General features: G+C 35.4%; 1 protein-coding gene across 1 annotated transcript; it reads left to right on the top strand.

Moving 5' to 3' along the window:
* Nucleotides 1–343: 343 nt before the first annotated feature.
* Nucleotides 344–21,986, top strand: LOC140748335 (uncharacterized). The gene is made up of 41 exons (XM_073081178.1): nucleotides 344–503; nucleotides 871–1,126; nucleotides 1,460–1,582; nucleotides 2,078–2,193; nucleotides 2,450–2,607; nucleotides 2,871–3,045; nucleotides 3,239–3,403; nucleotides 3,892–4,038; nucleotides 4,378–4,605; nucleotides 4,802–4,857; nucleotides 4,994–5,126; nucleotides 5,423–5,560; nucleotides 5,894–6,023; nucleotides 6,379–6,524; nucleotides 6,899–7,035; nucleotides 7,553–7,683; nucleotides 7,985–8,120; nucleotides 8,290–8,407; nucleotides 8,921–9,037; nucleotides 9,450–9,581; nucleotides 9,753–9,831; nucleotides 10,194–10,324; nucleotides 10,489–10,646; nucleotides 10,913–11,095; nucleotides 11,211–11,368; nucleotides 11,487–11,610; nucleotides 11,999–12,159; nucleotides 12,859–13,005; nucleotides 13,334–13,475; nucleotides 14,278–14,413; nucleotides 15,236–15,426; nucleotides 15,757–15,922; nucleotides 15,999–16,333; nucleotides 16,724–16,850; nucleotides 17,541–17,721; nucleotides 18,142–18,251; nucleotides 19,052–19,183; nucleotides 19,588–19,761; nucleotides 20,155–20,233; nucleotides 20,497–20,624; nucleotides 20,705–21,986. The coding sequence occupies exons 1-41, from the start codon at nucleotides 411–413 to the stop codon at nucleotides 21,725–21,727; spliced, it is 6,900 nt and encodes a 2,299-aa protein (XP_072937279.1). The 5' UTR covers nucleotides 344–410; the 3' UTR covers nucleotides 21,728–21,986.
* Nucleotides 21,987–22,664: the final 678 nt, after the last annotated feature.

Genomic DNA, 22,664 nt, shown 5'->3' with positions numbered 1-22,664 from the left:
TCCTGGTACCGCGATACTCGTATAATATCAAAATTGAGGTAAAGCATCGATATGCTACTACGTCTTTATTAGTAGTATATCTATGAGTAAAAGGTACTTGCCACGTTCATGGCAAGGATTAAGGTCGCGGTGTGAGCGGATGTTTTCGGCTTTGATACACCTGTCGTTAAATCGACCTGAATGAAGAATGGAAAGCGGTGTTTTTATGACGAGTTTGTGGATCTTTTGGCAATCTATAACCATAATTTGATATTTATCTGTACATATTCTAATATCGTCATAATAAAAAGAATATTTTTAATTGACATTAAAATTTGACAACAACATACACATTGAAAGAAATATTGATTCTTGAAAAAAATTAATCTTCTTCTTAAAGAATATATTCCTATTAATCTAGATTGGTAGACATGAGCATCCCGAATTTGAGCAGTAAACTGAAGAGACCTAGCTCCACGTCTTTTAGGGATGTGGAGGCTAATTTCCGACCGTATCTGAAGGAGGTACGTCTATAAATTTTTGTACGAAAGTACTGTATATATTCTCTTCTCTTGACCACAAATAGAATATATGAAGATTATACGGGCACGTAAAAGCCGTTCGTAGTACGTCCTATAAGGGCAGGTAGTAATAGAATATTGCTTATCCAAAATTAATCTTACATCTGAAGTATAAAATCAGTGCAATCTAAAGCTTATTACTAGATTCCCTGCTTCTAACTAACATTTAGATGGTTCGATAACTAATTTGGTTCGATAACTTCTACTATACTGTATTTATTATGCTGCGGCTGGAAAAATAAATATAACGAAAGGAGGAAATGCTCATTTTAATGACAAAGGCTAACATTTTTTGCATACATGGATCCAGCTTCGATATGGTCTATGGTGTTCACGAGAGCGACTATATGAATGCCTGGAAGATCTGCCTGACAACACCATGTGGAACAGTGTCATCTGCATCATGGCGCTCGCGGCGATCGTCTGGGAAGCCATCTGCACAGAAGATAACCTGATTGGTTTCTTGGACATCTTCTATAATGTGCTGTACGCTGTCCACGTACTGAATTCTGCGTATATCCTGCTGACAGAACTTGAGTTCTCCGACCTGAACTGGATGATCTCTTGTTAGTTTTTTGATTATTTGCTATTATAAAAGGACTTGTCGGTTTTCCGCTGTATGGTTTAGACTATAGAGTAACATAGCTTGCCCCCTCTTTTTCTTTCTTCTTTAAGTATAACTTTGATTAAAGAGAGGAGGCGCAGCCGCGCAGCGTCTTATTGTAAAATTATTAACGATAGTTAGTTAACGATGCAATATTTTCTCCTTTTCATAGTCGCGTTAATCACTTCTTAATTAATAAAGGTACCATTAACTTAAGGAACAGTAGCCAATGGGCGGTCAGCCATAACGTTGGCACTTGGCACTACTAAAATCGCATGAAATTTGGTTGTTCCAGTCGGCTTCATCTTCGATATATTATCATACTCGCACTATTTGATTACGTTTGAAGACGACACCAATCGGTTTTTGAAATTGATCTGCTATTATTTACGCCTGCATCGGCCATTCCGGTATTTTTGTGAGTATTATTTTAGTGAAAATATCAATTTGCTGAACAAACTTCTTTTTTTAGATAAATGTAAAGCAAGATACTGGAGCTAATGCTTTATTAATTATATGTAAAAATAATGGCATTTAAAAAAAATGAAAAAGAGAATAATTATTTTTAAGATTAAAAAAGACAAACCCACTGAGTTTCTTACCGGATCTTCTCAGTAGAGGTGGTGTTCCGATCCGGTAGTAGTTTAAGAAAATATTGTAACTGACAATTTGTAAGTGCCGCCGTTGGTCTATACAAAATAAATATATTTCATTTCATTTTAATTATAATTGTGTACTGGAAGTCTGGTACACGTCTAATTCTTTCTCTTTACTTCAATTTTGGTTTTTAGGAATGGTCATACATTTTTTAATTCTATTTATTCAGGAATTGCCAATATTTTAAGATTTAGGGTTATTAGGTCTTTATTTGCCGTCACACCATTATTACCAATTCTGCTATTGTGTGTTCTAGGGTCCCGTAATAATTACAACATGAAGGGAAGCATTATTGGCACAACACTCATGTACTGTTACATCTTTCTCGTGGTCCGCATCACCTGGGCTTTGGTTTGGCTTAACATTGACCAGGTCAGAGACATTCATATAAATTTCTAAAGCATCTTCTAAGGAAATTGAACTTTTTTGAGTAAACAACAAAGTTTCCTCTAGGACGAACTCATCAAACCTATTCATTATTGACATAGGAGATTTCTATTTTTTATGCCTGGATACTAAGAATTTTCATTATTTCCACGACACAATTTGTATGTACAAGTAGGCGTCTCTATAAAGCTTTTAAAAACACAATTCGCAAGATTTTTAACGACTAATATTATTCGTTTAGTTTGAAGAATATTCTGAGAAAGAAGGCTCCAGGCGCGCCTTGATCCAAGTCCAGCGAGGGTTGGGTCGTCCCGGGGGAAGAGAGGAACTTTCCGATGAAGCTGATGTGGCGTTCCTCAGCGCGCTTTACATAGTTAACAAGATGTTTATACCTATCGGGTTAGAGACGCAAGTTAAAGATTGTAAACTTTCTGTACTCTTGTAGTCGTCTAAACACATAGGGATACAAATAATACAGCGTGTATTGTGTTGTAGTCAACTAGTAATAAGAATAAGTCATTGTATAATAAAGGCAGATACACGAAAATAGGTCTAATCTCTAAAGTAGCGTTTAGCAGAGATCTGAGGAATAACCACTAAAAATACTTGAGGTAGGAATGTAAACAGTTGTGGCGAGATTGAATAATACCTTTACGTTTTAGTCCATCAGTACCTCCGTCGAACGACATAGAGCGCATAGCCTGCCTTTTGGTCATGATTAGCGGTTGCCTCACGGTCTCAGGCGCTGCCGTAGCCTCCTTGTCTTTGGTCATCGGCATCTACATGAGACCAGAAGAGTCCTTCCGTGCGAGGTACCGCCTTATCATGAGAGAAATGGTAAGAATTGCATTTACTCATACTTCTACGACATTAAGTAGAACGCTTTGTTGTTTGACTCCTGGACATGAAAAGGGCTTTTCCACCAGAGATGTACGAAGTGCTTAAGCTACTGCGTTAGAACCAACACTACTTGCTTGATGTTCATTCAATTAAATTTTCAAATCAGTCGTCGATAATTTTAAAATTCCAGAAACATTCGCATGTTCCATTGGGCTTACGTGAGAAAGTAGAGACGTTTTACAAGATGTACTGGCAGAAGCAGAAGGCAGTGTCCTCCACTGAACTCCTTCCGATATTCCCACCCACAATTCATGCCACCGTAAATACTGATATTTACTTTAAAGCAACACAGAAGGTACTTCCATACTTAAATATACTTCCAATTTCCATAACTCAGTAATTCTTCTGTTTCCTTAGACTCAACCGTGTATAGGGTTCGTACACAAAACTGCGATGCGACGTCGCATCGCAAAAATCTGCGAGCTCCCTCGACGCATCGCAAGAACTTGCGAATTGATTCGCATCGCACAGTGGTTGTTGTTGTTGGTCACCCTGAGAGACGCTACGCCGCACGATATCGCATCGCAGCAATTCGCATCGCAATTTTCTGCGTTGCGAATTCGCATCGCGTCGCATCGCAGTTTTGTGTTCGAGCCCATAGACTGTAAGATTATTCGTTATTTAATCAATCTTAACTTAATTTTTGTCTGTCCAAATTCAAAATTTGACAAATATTGCCTACTTAATTGTCAAAATTGAACTATGTAGGGCGGCAAATTGTTTAAGATTGATTATTGTTACCGGCATAAGATGGTTAAAACTTAGATAAATTATTGTTTCCAGAGTCGAATTCTTCGCGATCTCTCCTACCAATTTTTGTCTGAAGTGGCAAAAAACATGCACACGATCCATTACATCCCAGGCGATACTATTATAAAGCGATCAACTAAGAAATCCTCCATCATTTACATAACATATGGCGATGTAGAGGTAAGTTTAATTGGTTAATCAAAGTGTTTATTGATATTCTCTATTTCTTCAAATAGTTTGTTTTTTACAGTTTTACTCGACGCTATTAGAATATAGATAACTACCATTTGCCGTATGCCAACCGAATATTATTTTTATATAAAAATCGTTTTCGACAACCGACCAAATCTATGTATTTTAAAATAGCTTTGACTAAACATATATGACTAAACATAGACTAAAAATACTAAGTAGCTAGTTTGCAACATGATTCTATAGCTAATTTAACTAATCAACCTTAACTAACCTTTATCCAACCAACTCCCTTTAACTAGCCTTTTACCAATTCCTTTAACCCAGATGCTGACAGCAGAAGACGACATGACCGCTATCTTGCGGATGACCCGCGGGACGATTCTCTCCCCGTGTGGGCCCTGCCCGGTGGCAGGTTGTGCCCGAGCCCACGTGGAGATCAGGGCGGCCACCTTCTGCACCGCCCATGTCTTGAAGGCCATTGACCTCTGGAAGATTGTAGTTAAACATGGAATTGATAATCGCCAAGGAGCGATAATCTTAGCTTCCTTTGACGTGAGTTGTTTGGAAAAATACATAATGTAATATTTGATGAAAACGTGATTGATGCTTGGTGTACATTTAAATGCACTTAAGTACTTAAATATATGTAAATATAATACATATACATATATTAATAGTCTAGTACTTAAGTACTGGATTCATTTTTGCAACCTGTTTTATACAACACTTTAATTAATTTTGGTTGTAGGAACATTTTGATAAAGTGAAAAGGCACTACTTCTTCAGAATACCTGATGACGTCAAGTAAGATTTTTTTAGATTTTTATTTCGACGGTTATTTTCGATGATTAAAAAAAACGAAAAAGAAATACAGAAGTGTTTCTTTTTCGTTTTTTTTTTATCATCCGTTGTTTGTATTAAAAATGATATTCATACAAAGGTACAAAAGCAGCATCCTACATTTTAAGCGCAACCTGATGAACCTGCAGGAGTCGAAGGATGAGAGTGGAAAATCCTTGGTCTCTTTCACGGACGTGATGCTGGAGATAGCAGGCTGTTATATTAAGAGAAATGTATGTTACATTTGGACATTGTATTTACCTTAAATTAAGTAAGTAAGCTACACGTAATGGTCTGAGAATAATATGTATTAAGTTATAGTTCTTTACTGGTTAAAGTTAAATGTAATAATTAAGTAATACGACGCCGAATAATTTTATTTGAGTTTAACATAACAAAAAGTTTTCAGACAAATGTAACACACTCTTGGTCCTAAAAATATCTAGGATTAGGAAAAATTAGGAATTAGTGAAAATTATGAAAATTTAGTCCGTTATCTCGTTTACATTATAATTAAATGAATTTTCAGCGAACAGACGCGTCTTTGACTGACGAAGCAGACGCCATCTGCCTCCGGCCGACCTTCCCGTGCATTCTTCAGCCCAATTCGTCCTTGCAAGTGGCGTGGCATTCGTTTGTGGCCTGCGTCGTCATTATCGTGTGTATTGTAAGTGTTATTAAACAATTGTATGTCGTCGGATAGGAGATTTCACTTGTAGACCATCTAGGATCTACTATACTTCTACTGTTATGAATACTATACTGGGCTTCTAAAAGCGATTTGCTAATACGAGTCTCACAATTTATCTGCGAGGTAATTCTATGTAAGAATTGTAGAACCAGATGTCTTTCTCCCCTCAGGGTTAAAAATGATTTTTCTATGTCTAATGCAAACTACAAGGCATAAAGTTGTAGTTTAAGTAGCCTTCACACAAATATCTCCTCTATAATTCTCATATAATTCACTATAATTCTCATAATCATTACATTATGTTTATAGACACATCCGTACTATCTGGTATATGCGAAGGAAGTTTCTCTGGAGTTCAGATTCTATGACTACGTGGTGACTGTGATTTATGGACTTGATCTTATTGTGCATCTGTCTACTGGAGCCAATATTGAGGATGGTAATCATGTGAATGCATTTTATTTAAGCAGAGTTTTCCTTCAACTTCAAGAGGTGAAACTGAAAGAATTTTATTTAAATTTATTATCATCAGGCATATTTCTTATGTCTCAATGAAAGACAAGTTTTGTATTATGGTATCAAAAAGCACAAATCAACACAAATTTAATACAAAGATCTGGTACTTTACATATCCTCGAAACTAACTGCAGTCATCAGATTGTTGCAATATATTTGGCTCATTGTTTTTTATATATACTTTATATAACCTATCTTATATTCATTTTTTATAAATAATATGTTGCCTAGAAATTTCAAGATTTTGTCATATGTTTAGTTTTTCCAAACTGTTCTAGGAATACCAATAACGTTGGCTCAGACATCGTCACAACAGGCTCGGAGTCGCTGGTTCGTACTTGACGTTGTGGGGACACTACCTATCTTTGAGTTCATCGGTGAAGGACATTTTGCCGGCATCAATAAACTGCTGAGGTTACCGAAGGTACTCTTGAAGTATCAGTTTGGAGTTGAAGATGCGATTATTTAGATAGGCATAGTAGAATTTAAAACCAATACATAATATACTGGTTTTAAACTGGTTTTGGTCAAGCAAAGATTTTTGTATTTGTATTTGTAATGTTTGGACATTAATAAGTTGTTATGAGACTTACTTGAGATGACTTATCAGAGAGTAGGCGAATATCGTAGAAATTATTTTTTAACACATATTTCAAACTTGTAATATGATACGTACCTAGTATGTTGACTACGGTGGGCTATGGTGACACCAATATCAATTTTACGTGAATAATTGTACTTTAAAGTTAACACATCTTAAATATATCTATCGTTTACCTAATTAAATGTATGTCCCAGGTATTTCGTGTACTGAAAGCGATGGAAGATGAGTGTGTTTATCACAGCAACGTGCTTCGCTTCATCTCCTTCTCTCTGATGATTATTATCTCCTGTTACCTCATCGCGGCTTTGCAGCAAGGCTTTATGTGTTTCCAGTGAGTTCATAATTACGTGTATGTTGCATGAATACAATGTGAAATTTACAATATTATGGTGATTTTTGGGATGTGGATTTCGAAAATTCTAGAAAGGGCATTTTGGTTTGCGCATTTTTTTGGACATCTGTAACGTGTATTGTTAAGGTGGTAGAACCCTTTGTGGTTCGACTCCGGCGGCACCACCGCCACACCTATTTCTACCTAATAACAGAAGTATTAGGCGCTGCTGTGTTCCGATTTGAAGGGTGTGGTAAGTGAGACAGACTTTTCCGAGGCGTTCCAGCTTAGTCCTCAGGGGTAGCGGCGCATCTGTGACCGATCTTAAGTGGGAATATCTAATCCTATCTGGGGTTGATTACAGATGTCCACTTACCATCAGGTGGACTGCATGCTCGTCTGCTACTCCTTCATTTAAAAAAAACTGATATATGATTATTAAAACTACTTCAAAAAGAAAAAATACTTAAATTATTTTTTATGCTTATTTAATCCTATTTTTGTGTGACTGTTTTAGTTTGAAACATTGTCGGGTATCTAATTTCACCCATTCTCCGTTTTGGGAGAAAAAGCCCTCGGATGACGAAACTGTGAAGAACAGAATTTTGTTCAGCCTCTACTGGTCCATATCAATGATCACATTTACAAGTAAGTATCTTATCATCAACTCAATGCTGGCCTACGTCTAGGCAAAATATTTTTTCAAACTGAAATAATTAAGTGTATTTTACCATGGTATCCAAATGTAGAATCCATTTACCATTTTTTTTTTTTATTTATTTCGGAAAAGCATATACTCGTAGTTTTGGTATTATTTTCTTAATTCTAAATTATTCGCTATGGGAAGTACTAATATTTACTCGTGTATGTATTCATTTTAGATACACGTTAAACAGTGGTTCATGACTCAATGTATGACAGTGACATAGTATTTTCGTGCTCTTTCCAGCACACATGGATAGTTGGGGCACCGAAAATTGGAATAACGTTATGTATACCATGATAGTTCTGGAGATATGCATAGTGCTTCATACCTTCATTGAAGCTGTATACTCTGCTACTATAATAGTCACCACTGCTTTGAGGTACAATAATATCTTCTTGTACAATGCAATAATATCTGATTGTGTGTCATTACAGAGAAAACGGGTTACTAACAGTTTAAGAGTTAGTGAGTAAAGTAAAAAGAATAGGGATTTCCACCTGTTTGATTGAAACCTAGTTTTAACTAATAAATACTTTTTTACGCTGCAGGGAGAACTTCGATGCAAGTATAGAGACTGTAAAACATTTTCTAGTAAGAAACGAGGTAAACCCGCAATTAAGGCAGAGATTCATCACATATTTGCAACTATGCTGGTACAATGACAAGGTGAGCGATTAGTTTTTATATAATGTAGGAGTATCAGTCGCATGCAGTCCACCTGATGCCAATCAAGCCCAGATAAGATTAGATATTCCTGCCTGAGGTCGACTACAGATGTGCCAGAGGAGTAAGCTGGAACGCCTCGGAAAAGTATGTCTCTCTTACCACATCCTTCAAACCAGAACACAGCAGCGCTTGACACTAATGTTAATAGGCAGAAATAGGTGTGGCGGTGATGTCGCCACAGTTGAACCACAAAGGGTTCTACCACCTTTAAATCCTGATTAGTCCTGGTTGCAACTCCCTCGATGTTAAACGTAACTATCGGTAAATATCTTGCTGTCACTTGCCCATACTTACGTTCCTATCTTTTCAAAAATAAAAAATGTGTTTATTGAACCAATTTCACTATTCATTTTTATATCCCTCATTCTCCTTTATGTGAGTTTGTCAGTATAATAAACATGGGTCATGATTTCAGTTTTTATTTTTATTAAGTACCTTATTTCCTTTATGTAGGCGTACTCGACATTACACAAGAAGAAAACGATCTTCCACGATCTGCCACCCCACGTGTATCAGGACATCGTAACTCGACAGAGGAGCAAGTATATCCTGTGTATACCGTTCATGAAGGTATCTCGATATTTTTATATACGTAATTAACAAGTTAACTTAAACTTAATGAAGTTTGCTATAAAATACACTTAGTACAGTGTTTGGTTGTAACATATGAATTGGTACATAAAAATCTGAGCCTTTTAAATACTTTAAAATACATAAGTACTCCAGAAAATTGAGAGAAGCTGATGGCACATAATTATTAAATTTTTGTGCAAACTGTGTGGTTATTTTTTTATATGTCTAGAACTCGGTACCCTGTAATAAATATAAAATATAATATCCGAGTGTTATTGAAGCCATCAATTAATTATTCGCATCTAACTTGCTAGATTAGCGCATGTAAGTATTGGATGGCATGGCATGTATTCATTTTTAAATTCCAATCAAGTAAATACACGTAATAATGGCAGCAATTTCCCCACAGTTGCTTCACAGGGACGACTTGAGGAATGTGTCGTCCAATGCAAGAATGTTTTACACGGCACCACGCGAGATACTTCTAAATACTGGTGATATTACTAACGAAATGTATGTTATTAAACAGGGCATCTGTGAGGTGAGCTTTCGGATTCATTTGAAAGATTTCAAAGTATAAATCTTCATCTTTAAATCGTCATCTACGGTCTTATGTCTACTTTATTGATCCTTACTTCTTTCCAAGATGACCTGGCTCCCAGAATAAACAAGTTTATTTGTTTTGATGGTAAAATTACCAAATGATTTTTAGATTCTTGATCCAGAAACCAGGAATTCAGTTGGAGAATTAGGCGTTCGAAGTCACTTTGGAGTGCTTGAGTGTTTATTGCGTTAGTGTTTTTTGCTGAAATTTAGTGTTGAGCTAAATAAGTATAACATAGAATTGCAAAAATAGTATCAGATAAAAGTAGTTCATCATCATCATCATCAACTCATTACTGTCACTGCTGGGCCACGGGTCTCCTCTCAGAATGAAGTAAGTGCGTAGACTTCGTAGATTTCTCAAGTATGTAGGTTTCCTCACGACGTTTTCCTTCACCGTTTAAGCAAGTAATAACTAATTTCTAATGCCCACATAACTTCGAAAAATCAGGACCCCTCGATCCAGAGGCCGAGTTTCTTAATCACTAAGCTATCACTGCTTTGTAGACAGTTAAAGGTAGTCGAAGACAAGAATTATTTTATCACGCAGGTCTACCAGCATTCTATACGATACGAGCGGTAACTCACGTCCAAGTGTTTTGTATTTCACGAAAGTATTTGCTGAATGCGCTGAAAATTCCCAAGATAAATGATGCTATCGAATTTGCTAAGAAACAACCTGTAAGTTTTCTATTGTTTTGTCTTAATATGCTCAAGAGCCTATAAGCTTTTCTTCGTTACACGTGAATAAAGCTACTTCAAAGTAATGTAAACATGAATGTTTTTTAGAGCTTATTTTTTGGTTTTTATGGGAAAAAATATGCTCTATGCAAATATTTTTCCAGGAGTACAATAATTTACAATTACGTCGTGAGAGATTTGTTTCATATGAACCTGAGAGCCCAGCACCAAATACTGAACGGTTTCGTCTTCCCCGGAAACACGAGCAAGACTCTGCGTTTCTGCAGCCCTTTAACAAATTGGGTTTCCTATCTGTTTTAAGGTACGACTTTAAATGATAAGATTAAATTTGAATCACATACTTTCATTTTGTTTAGTTTTGTTTCGTTTCGATTTCATGTTCATTATTATTCCCTTTTTGAAACTAAATACCTACTTACGTAACTATCGTACTGTTTCAAATTTTATTCCCAATATGTATTCCAATTCTACCTGTATATTTAACTCATTAGAAAATGTACTGACATTTAAATTTCCTTTTTAATCATTTATTTTATTTTCTTTTATCTTTGTAACTTACCTTCCCAGGTACATTTTCCCTCGTTTCACAATCCGGCCAGACGGTCGCTACCTGCTCCACTGCGAGTGGTTGCGTGCCGTCTGCGCGCTGCTCTCCGCCATGGTGTTCCCCAGCTACACTTACCTGGTGCTTCAGTGGCCCTGGCTCTACTCTGTCACTCTCTTATTGGATTTATCTGCGTATTTTGACTTGTAAGCTTTTATGTATTACTCTACTCTACAGTTTTAGGAAACTCTTTAACAGGGCCGTATAATTTCATTGCTTTTATATAATTGAAATAGTTATTATCTATGTCTTATCTTTCAGGTTTCAACGAATGCTCGTGGGGTACTATAACGATAAAGGCATCCTAGTGTACCACCCTTCCAGCACCACCGCCCACTACCTCAAGGGAGCATTTTTAATAGATTTGTTCGGTTGCCTGCCCCTGGAATTCCTGGAGTCGAATTGGAGAGATTCATTTAGTAATTACCCATTTATTAATCTCATTATTTTGATATTTAATGTAATTCTATAGATTAGTATAAAATGTCATTGTGTAGTTCATTCATTTTTATAAATTATAAGTTAAATATTTTCCAGTGAATAGATACAGAATAACCACAACGAGGCAGGTGCTGATGCTGAACCGCCTCCTGCAGCTGTACAGAACGCCGAATGCGCTTCTAGGTCTTGCTAAATATTTACGACAGGATATTTTGCTTGTGTTAGTATTATCATGTTTAATTCATGGATTAAGTTATGTAGTATTTGTGTTTATAATTCTGAGGAGTTAAGGATATGTTGCAAATTACCCTTTGAATCTCGGGTATTTATTAAATAATTAATTATGTTTATATTAAATCTACAGTTTTTTTCGCGGTGATAGACGCAGAAAACATAATCTTCTATTATTTTATGTAAGCGTAGTAAGTAGGGTACCGATTTCTATCCACTTTGAACGTTCAGTATAATTCAAAATTATCAAGAACGATTTTAATAATTTTGTACCATTGTCCTTATTAATTGCAATACCAGAATGATTTAAAATGGGAAAAACAGTTTTTGACATTACATTCGGATTTATTTATTGTAATTAGGAAACGATGTTTTAGGATCACAGCGATACCTATGTACATCGCCCTTATAAACGTTTTAACCTGTTTTATGGTGATGTATTCTACAAAAATATTCTACTCCGTGGACGACGACGAATGGCTGATAATACCACGTAATGACAAGGGTGGCTCCTGGATTTACTTATTTAAAAATAATCGTAAGCTCTTTTTTATAATATAGAGGTGGTAGACGAGCATGCGGTCCACCTAATGGTAAGTGGCTACTGCCGCCCATTGACATCTGTAATCAAGTCCAGATAGTCCTATCTGGACTTGATTACAGATGTCAATGGGTTCCCACCTGTTACATGGTACATGTTCCCACCTGAGGTCGGCCACAGATGCGCCGCTACCCTTGAAGACTAAACTGGAACGCCTCGGTAAAGTATGTCTCATCCTTACCTTGCCTTTCAAACCAGAACGCAGCAGCGCTTAACATTGCTGTAACTAGGAAGTATGGGGGTGGTACCGCCGAAGTCGAACCACAAAGAGTTCTACCACCTTGAAATATTTGTGTATCACAAGTTAATCAAGTTAATGCCGACTGACTTACATACCTATAAGGCAACTGTTCCTCAGGAGTGAACACATATCTGTGCTCCACTTAAGGTAGAACGCTCGTTCTAGATGAAGTTAGGTATAAAAGTTCATGGACGGCAGTGACCACTTACCATCAGGTGGGATGTACGGTTATTTGTTATTATAATTTAATAAAGAATAATAATACATACTAAGAACATAAATGTCAACATTGCAACCTCAAACAGACTCAAATAAAGACCACATTATATTTGTGTACGGACAAAACTCTATGAACGATCTTAATTTTGTTTTTAACACGCTTTTTTTATCGCCAGTTCGTTATGATATCACGGAATCTCCCTGGAACCTGCACCTCACCTGTTTCTTTTGGGTCATTTACGAGACTACTTCGACAGGGTACGACTTTATAAAACCATCGAACTTGCGGATTATGGAAGTACTGCTAGTCGGCATGATTATTGGTAATATTGCTCGAAAGTAACTTTTGAATATAAAAAATATCCAGTTCCGTATGTTTGTAGATATCCGTAAAACTTAATCGATGTTCTTTGGCGACAGTAACCAGTTGCCATCATCGACTGCATTTTACCGTATTGTTTTTTAGGGTTTCGTACGTCAACGTTCGTACCACTAGGATGTCTGTTTGTCTATTTGTTCCGTTTTTTACTTAAAAGATATATTTGAGTATTTAGATACCTAATACAAATCAGTTTACTATATAGATATGAAAGTTAGTTCAAGAACCACTACTTCATGTTCCAGTTCAATAATCCCTTTATAATGTTGCAGGGGCTTTGATCGTTACTTACTTCTCTGTACGCATTATCAGTATACGCGCGAACGTGAATAAGCTATTGGCGGCCTTCCAGCAAGATATGAAAGATATGGCCGCTTTCATGAGGAGGGAGCGTCTCAGTCGTAAACTGCAGAGGTGCCTATCATCCATGGAACTTAATTATGCTTGCTATGAAATAGGCTTTCACGCTTGTGACTACAGTACCACAGCGTGGCACAGTAGCCTGTGCCTGTGTCAGAATGTGTGATTACGACAGGGTTTCAAGTTTCGTTGCTGCTCGGGCAAATATCGTAATGGAATTAGATTTCTGACTTTTCATGTGTTTAAATTTGTCTTTAGATATTAAGGATCCTGGTGAGATTCTATCAAAGCGTGAGTAGCCTTGATATTGTTGGTAAAACAAAATCGAGCCGAGTTCATTGCTGCATTGGTGGTCGTTAGTGGCTAATTCCTCGTATTTAAGCGGTCGTTAAAAGTATAATATTAATAAATTATAATGATGAAAACTATCGGTTGCTTGAGAACTAAATAAAAAATTAACGACGAGTTTGGACACTGGCCAATATATTCAATTTATACCCAACCCAATTGAATGTTGACGTCTGCTGAGCGGTTACAGGTTTTCTTCCTCGTGGGTCATCCTGTGGATCCTGGGTAAGAAATGTTGATTGTAACTCATTTACACCCAATATTTGAACTTGGCTATTTTTAAGTGCTAACTCTCTTCATCAACTCATAGTTTAACGACCAGAAAGATAGAAACAGCATACACAGACCTGTGACCACAATATGGGGTCATAAAAATTGCAGCTAAAACGACTCAGGATCAGGATGATCTGGATTTAAATCCCATTCTGACGACACATGAAACTGTTACTATGCAAGTATTAATGCCACCTCAGTTATTCTAAGAAATAAATATGCTTTTATTTTTCAGAGAAGTAATGGATTACTATATAAATGACTGGGAAAAAATGGGCGGCACGGATTACAGGAATATTCTTAAATTGTGCGATCAAGTCACGTTGCGTTCTGACGCCATTCTGAATATTTTCGGGCCGTCTTTTATGATGGTATTTATAATGTTTTAATTATGTCATTTCGTTTTTGTTTTGCTTTCTGCGTTTGTTCTGATGTCTGCTGGAGATCTGTTATAATGTAGTTTTAATGCAATTAAAAATATCTATAAATCATTTTATATACATACTTATAATATTTCTGACGCAATGAAATAGATCATGTCAATGTTTTCTAAGAAGTGAGTTTGTTTTCTTCATGTATTCAATCTTGAAATAAATTAATGGAACATAGAATGATAGGCACCATACTATTTGTTCTGAAATAAATATTTACCTAAAACAAATTGTCTGCGCACTCTATCTGTGTCTTAAATCATCAGCAACACTTCCAATATTGCTTCACCGCTGTACAGGTAGATTCAGTTATATTTACGCCAATCACTCATCGAGTTATTTCTGGTAGTATCCAATGTTTTTTCGGCTATTACTAGAAACAGATACACCGATTTATAAGCATGATTAATGTTCACTAGTCTTTGGATTACATAACACAGCATCTGTTTTAGAAATTCACATAAAATTGTGATAACCACAAGATACGAGTATTACTTAATTCAATTTTAAACCAAAAACAAGTACAGTTGATCGCTATGATTTTGACCGTCGCTTATAATCATTTTATTACTTAGTTATTTTAAATATTTAAAGCCGCTATCGATAAACTAAATGAATATACAATGATTCACTCATAAATTATAGTTACCTGCTACCTAAGTATCACATGGGTAAAGTCTGTTTTCACTATTCTTATAATTTTTAGGAAGACTTCGTAAGAGAAATTTCAAAGTATTAAAATTACACCTCTTTTAATTCTAGTGTCCCATACTAACGCAATGTGATGTTTCCCTTCTTCGCATGATGGGGCGTGCTGTCCGAAGCTACCATTTCCTTAAAGACACTGTAATTGTGGAGAAGGATGACGTCATCGCCGATATCTACTTTATAGACCGCGGTAGCGTTGAAGTCATAGCGAATAAGGACAATGTTGTAGTACTTGATAAGGGCAGGTGAGATAATAATCATATTTCTACTCAGTTATCATCATCTCACTGCTGGTCATGTGTGTAACTTCCTAAGGAGAAAGGTGTAAGGCATAGTAGGCCAAGTACGAATTAGGTAGACTTAAAACGTTTTTAAATTCTCTTCTAACTTTTTTAAATTCCTCTTAAGTAAGTAGGGTTTTTAGTTATGTGTTTTTTTACCTTTAAAGCATATGATAATTAATTTGTAAGTTGCACATAATTTTGGCATTTCAACCCAAGCCCCCCAGCATGAGCTCTCTATAACTATGATTAAAAACACCTTATGATTATGTAGAGAACAAGTATTATTTTCAGCATATTTGGTAACCTGGAAGGCCCATCAACCATCAGATATCCACTTACTGTAATAGCCACAAAGAGAGTACATCTCTTGCAAATGAGTGCACAAGTATTCCATAGCATAATCAAAGAGTTCCCAAGTGTAGCTGAACTTCTGATCAAGTTTAGGCCTAATAACGAGGTATTCTTCTTTAAAAATATTTTAAATTAAATTTGTGTTATATTGGATAATTTTTAATCGTCGAACCTGATTTCAGCATTATATAGAAGGGATACCGCCAACAATCATGTCTGATCACTCTCGCATGAAACAGAGCTTCATTTCACCAATAGTTGCCCGACATCGAAGACTATTCCAATTCCTCCATTTTAGGAGTCCAATTCTTCATGTATTTTTCATTATTATTTCCCTGAACTGTATCTACGCTGACGTTTACAACGCCGGTTTCTTGGATAATAGATTTGGGCTAATAGTCGCACTTTATGCTCATGATATGGCATTTTGCTGGAAGTTCCTCATACATTATTTGTCGCCGTACGTAGCTGATGATGATGAAGATGTCACTAAGGAGCTTTTGGGAATTAGGAGGGCGTAAGTACTGTTAGACTATAAGAGTATGTATGATGTATGACTTTAAGAGTGAAAATTTGGATGAAGTCGATTTTATGCTTTTAGGATTTATATTTACATCTACAGACTTCGAGAAAGAATTACTCAATGTGTACCTATTTATACATACTGTTACACAGCCCCGTGGGCACGGGCTGTGCCTGTCAAAATATTGTATAAAAGTATAAACATATCCCTATAATTAAAATCAACTACTGGTCAATAAACAGTAATTATAATATTAACAAACATTTCTATAAATATTTCCTAGTCACGATATTTGATGTGAACACAATGCTACTGTTTTATTTTATTGTTTTGTGGCTTCTTGGAGAATAGTCAAAGATTTTTCAACAAAACATTAATTTTTAGATACTTCAAAAGAGAATTCAAGATCGATATATTATCATGTTTACCGATAGAGCTACTTAGCTTCTTACATGACGGAGATCCTTGGTTGTTGTTTGCTTGGCTGCGTTTAAATAGGCTTCTAAGAGTTGTAAGCATTTAAATTCTACAATAATGTATGTACGAGTATTTAAAGTAGTAGTGACAGAAGTAGTAGTAGATACGTTTGTTGTAGTCTAATTAACTACAAATTTAATATTTAAAAATAGTAGTATACTTACACAAAAATATATATTTAAAACTAGCTGACCCGGCAAACGTTGTGTTGCAATATATAAACAAAAAATGTTAAGGGTGAACAACTCTTATCATTTAGGGGTATGAAAAATAGATAGTAGCTGATCCTCAGACTTACTGAATATGAATATAAAATTTGGTGAAAATCGGTAAAGCCGTTTCGGAGGAGTACGGTAACTAACATTGTGACACGAGAATTTTATATATAAGATCTCACATATCATACAAATTACATAATTCGTTGTTGCCAGGAAAACCATTAAAAGACCACCTCTATTTTTTATACCCCTTTTGTCCTTTTGTTGTAAATAAAACTATTTCTTGATCCAATTTACAACTTTTATTATTCCCACGCAAAATGCAACTCTTAACGTCAAGAGCGTTCTTTTTTCTTTTTTTATGCTGATTTATACAATCACACCAGCCAGTGACTATATAAATGGGCACTTATTAAGTATTATAAAAATAACACGAAATATTTTGTTAAAATACTATTATAAGTAATAAAATAAATTGAATATATTTCTAACACTTGTTTCTTTAGGTCACAGTGTATAAAAGTTTGAAACTCTACCACAAGCATTACTTCATCAACCTGACCATCACCACGGTGTTCTCCGTCCTCATCTGGTCCACCGTGTTCGTCCACATCGCCACCTGTCTCTGGTACTTCATAGGAACCATGGAAGAAGCAGCTGCACCTAAGAGCTCATGGATTTATGATGGTTGAAATTACTTTACATTTTTTTCGTAAACTATTCAAAAGTATAGATACTGTAACTATGGTTGAAGATGACTACTGCGTATATAAAAGCTTTCTAATGTCCGTAAAAATATTAAATCTTAAGATGGTGAATTGCACCGCATTGATTATAAGTCTAATTATGTAACAAATTTATTTTATGAAAGAATTTCGCATCATACGTACATATGCACGACATAAATGTGGCTGAAAAGTATCAGTGAGATATGCTATTGGGTTTATCAAGTGATTCTCGGAATAAAAATTCTCGGTTCTCATAATTTCATGCGAAATTTTCGCCAGGATTTCGCAGAGATAGTACGAAAAAATAGTAGAAGATAAAATAAGTAGAGTAGCTATTCGTCTTTACTCAATGTTGGTTTTGTAATTTTTTGTGTTGCAGATGACGGTAATAGTTTGTGTCGTGGCAAATATGTGTGCTCTCTGTACTTTGTACTTACCACATTTACCCAAAATGGAGTCGGTGATATTCTACCAAAGAAGAAAAATGAGGTATTCATTTACTTACTTGTTGCTTTTACTTTCAACATTTAATGTTGATTTTCGGGAATTCGTGAATGATGTTTCATTATAACGCTTATGGTTACAAACAAGTGTAGCCGTACAGTTGTCAAATAAATAAATCGTAAACTTTATTTCAGTCTTTAGTTTTTTATATGGAATAATAATTACAATGGAAATGCAAATTTAATTGTACTACAACAATCCACGAATAATGAGTATTTCGAGGCGTGGCTTGTTGTGGTATACGAATGACATGAGATAGAACACATTTTGCAGCTAAATCCGTGAGGTTGGCAACCGATCAAAAACAATACGCAGAGACCGGTCACGATTGTTTCTGTTTATGACGCCCTGGTGCCGTAAATGCTGGATTTTACTTATTTTTCTCGTAAATTGATCGGTCTTGCACGCAATTTAAATGTACTTTCGGTGCTTTAAGCGATCCCAAAAATAAATCTGCGATTCCACAGTCCAGTATTAACATCTTCGTCGTTACCTACACACATTGTTCAATTCTATCTATATTCTTGTCTTCTATTTACTTGTATTATGAAAAACGACTATGAAGTAGTAGTAAGTAAGTAGTAGTGTAAGAAAAATAATTAGAAAGTAAGTGTAATATTTCCTGGGTCCATTGCGGTAAAACTACTGCCTACCTACACCTATTTCTGCACAATAATTTCAGCGTAAAGCTATTGTGTTCTAGTTTAAAGGGTGTGGCAAATCAGATGTATTGTTTTTTTTATTTATAAATATTGTTTTAATTTACTGATACAACCTATTTCTAGGTGATATTTGTCTCCATCCTGCAAGTTATATCAACTCTCGTTTATATGATATACGTGGGCGAATTTTCAAACCTAATTCAGTACCAGTCCTTTAGGTCATTCAGTTATTATTGCAAGTATTTGGAGTTACAGGTTTGTTTTGATGAATAATAATAATAATAATGATCTTACACATTTTATTAGGGCCTAAAGTAATATAAGTCTTTTCTATCAAACAATTACTATGTACAGTCGGTAGTGCCATAGATTTTTTTCGTGCTATGTCATCGGAAGTGGAAAGGCATCTCCCGTGACTCATGGCGCAAGTTATGTCATAGAATTTTTAAGCCACTTGACATAGTAATAATTATTAGGTGGTCACTCCCGCATTATCATTTTTCATTCCTCATTAAACCCATTTATTAAATTACACTCAAACTTTCTTATGGTGGATGACAAAACTCGCTGGAAATATTTTTATTTTTAATAAGACACATTCTTAGTTTCAAATACAACTCAACGGTATTTGATTACTGTTGCAAATGTTTAACTTGTAGGAGTTTCTCAAAAACAACCGTGTGTCCAAAAATCTAGTCAAGATGGTGAATAAGTACTCGCTGCACCTGTGGCGGGAGTCCAGGGGGGTGCAGGTGCCCAACTTCTTGGAGAATGCGCCCAATTGCCTCAAGCTGAAGGTCATGTCGGCTGCCTATCTTCATCATTTGACTGGCGTATGTAATTTACAGAATATACTTTTGTTATTTGTAATAAACTAGTGTCCTTGTGTGTAAAGAATTCAGGTAGCTTACGTAAATATATAATTTCAGTAGAGTTTTGGGACACCCTATACATTTGTTACACATACATATTGTTGATAATTATGTGTCATTGTTAATTAATTGGCGAATCTTCTGATGTTGCAAATGTCCATTAGACGACTGTTACTATTTTCTATCAGGCTTTGCGCCTTATCATTACGTTACTTTTGTAGACCTTAATGTTGGTAATAATATTAATATTGTTCTCTAAGAACTTAAAACCACTATTTTAATTAAAAATACAATACGATTTTTTAACGAATAGTAAAACTGGGTTAAGCATGTCTACAATGTCTTCTATTCCAGCATTACATTTTCGGATGCTGTGAACCTGCATTCCTTCGTCAGCTAGTTGGATGTTTGAAATTGTACATTTATAATAAAGGTATGTATATCGTTATGTCTATTTTTATCCTACCTAACAATTCAAATCCAACAATCCACTTGTTACAGTTTATTATTGATGACTCATTCTTACTTTTAATAGACCTATTTGAGAAAGTTTATTTGAAGTTTACTTGTGATCGTCAACATCATCCGTCATATACCAATTAAAAAACAAGAATCTGCTAAAGACAATTGATTTGATAAAGAAAGTGGTGTTATTTGATCGAAAACCGTTATTATTTGTAAATATTTAAATTGCAGGCACGTACGTGGTAAAGCAGCATGAGATAACGAACGCCATGTACATACTCCATACCGGCCGAGTGGTTGCCACATGTGAAAATGATAGAACGAGTAAGGTCTATTACTCTGGAGAATTTTTTGGCGTGGTAACTAAATAATCGTATTTTTGTTGGTTGTTTTAATTTTTAATACTAAAATTAAAACATTTCTATTTGTTCTTTTATAGGTACACGGCTTAACTTCCGATTACCCTCATACGCATTCGTATCAATCCATTAGCAAAGCCCAAATACTTACCCTTCGTTTAGAGGACTGGGAGTATCTTTTAAGTCATTTTCCAAACAGTAAGGAGTGTATTTACAAGTCTCTAACTTACGACGATGGGTCTACTGATACTTATAAAGAAAGACCAGTAAAACGAGATCGGAAAGTAACAATTGCAGACTTTGAACCAGATTTTTTCATTAATTCAAAAGATCACATACAAACAACAACACATAATTTAAAAACATCTTCCTCTGATGCTGATGGAAGGAAATTAACAGAAATATACGAAGATACCGCACAACCTGATTCCGAATCAAACTTATTATTGCCGACAGATAATTTACAGCAAAAAATTTCTGATCATAGTGTAGGGAGTACACCTGCTGAAGTCAAAGAGTTAGAGAAAGGATCTGGTCAATTATACACGATATCATCCGGAGTCGAGCCAAGCCTAGAGCCTAGTCAAAGATTTGAAAAATTGTCTGCAGATACAAATTTAAATACAAATTTATCATCATCATCATTATTAAAACTTGAAACAATGGAAACAGTACTACAGAATGATTTTCTATCCGGTAGTAATTTATCGCTGGAAGAGATAACAACAACCAACGGTAAATTCGAATTAATTGAAAAAAGCGTCGAAGATCACACAGAGAAAACGTATGACCGTAAAGACAGTTCCGCTCTTGTTCCATATAGTAAAACAGATGTAAATAAACCTCGAGAAAAAGCCGAGGAGCCAACATCTACTTCTTTACTAAAAAGACGTTCTGTACATTACCATAACGACAAAGAACAGGATTCTACAGATAGCATTGAAGAAAATCTTACAACTATGGAAAATGATATGCAACAAAACAATGTTGTGGAGGAAAATGATTTTATTTCCCAAAATATAGAATCGGTGTCTCCACATGACAGTGATAGTAATACGTCTATTAATAAAAGACGTAAACTGGAACGGAAGAAGTCAAAATAGATCATATTTATAAAATGCATACAGATACCGATCTTTTGGTATGTCCACAAAAATTTAACTATTTTGCAAATATAATTGTATTGTAATGTAAAATATTAAATGCCGTATTATTTAGCTCTAATTAAAGAGAAATAAATTGTCCCGTTTCAATACTTACACATTTCTACAATGCAAGCGTATTAACTGGGCCAAAACAAAAGTCTCATACGTCATCCCATTTGGTTCAAAAGATGTTCATTCACAGATGCAATCCTAACTAAGCCGTGCTTATCAATTACCGAGCATTCATTGGACAGTCGCCAAGATACAACTATTTCGGCGTATCGTTAAGACTCGTTGGGCCTCCTACCGGCCGAAGTCCAGTTTTATAGGCATTCTATTCTTGTTTTTTGATATGTTCAATCACAGCCTAACATATATTATGAGCGTACGTGCCAAACGTTTCTGATTGAAAGCTGTGTCATTGTTAATGTTTTTGTTGGAGCCATCTGTTTTTCTTACTAATGTTGTTGTTAATGATATTGACTCGCTCGGAATACAAATGCTAAAAATGTTTTATTTTACCACCATTTCTTATTTCGTTTGATGGCTTGTGTGGACAACTAGAAAGACTGAAATTAAAGTAACGGACAAACAGAGTATCGTAGAAATTAAGATGAAAATTCCTTTTTATTTAAGCCTTTATCAAGTAGTGGACTTCTAAAAGTGTATGTATGGATCATGAACGAAAGTTATTTATTTTCGATATCTATAAAATTTTAAATTTACTTGTCGGAATTTTGAATAGATATTAAAACCAGAAGCTGAAATATTTTTTCTTTAAAATATATTGCGGTTTAAATTAGGCTTCAAGATCAAACAAGTGCTTAAAATATTTCATAATACTCGGTATTCGATATTACGGCCGCTCCAGCTGCGAAAACTCATCCACTATAAA

The sequence above is a fragment of the Epargyreus clarus genome, unplaced genomic scaffold (assembly GCF_041222505.1).
Source record: "Epargyreus clarus isolate Ecla_fem2 unplaced genomic scaffold, WU_Ecla_fem_2.2 ptg000015l, whole genome shotgun sequence".
NCBI lineage: Eukaryota > Metazoa > Arthropoda > Insecta > Lepidoptera > Hesperiidae > Epargyreus > Epargyreus clarus.
Note: the sequence above shows the minus strand (reverse complement) of the source record. Positions and strands in the feature narration are given on the sequence as shown.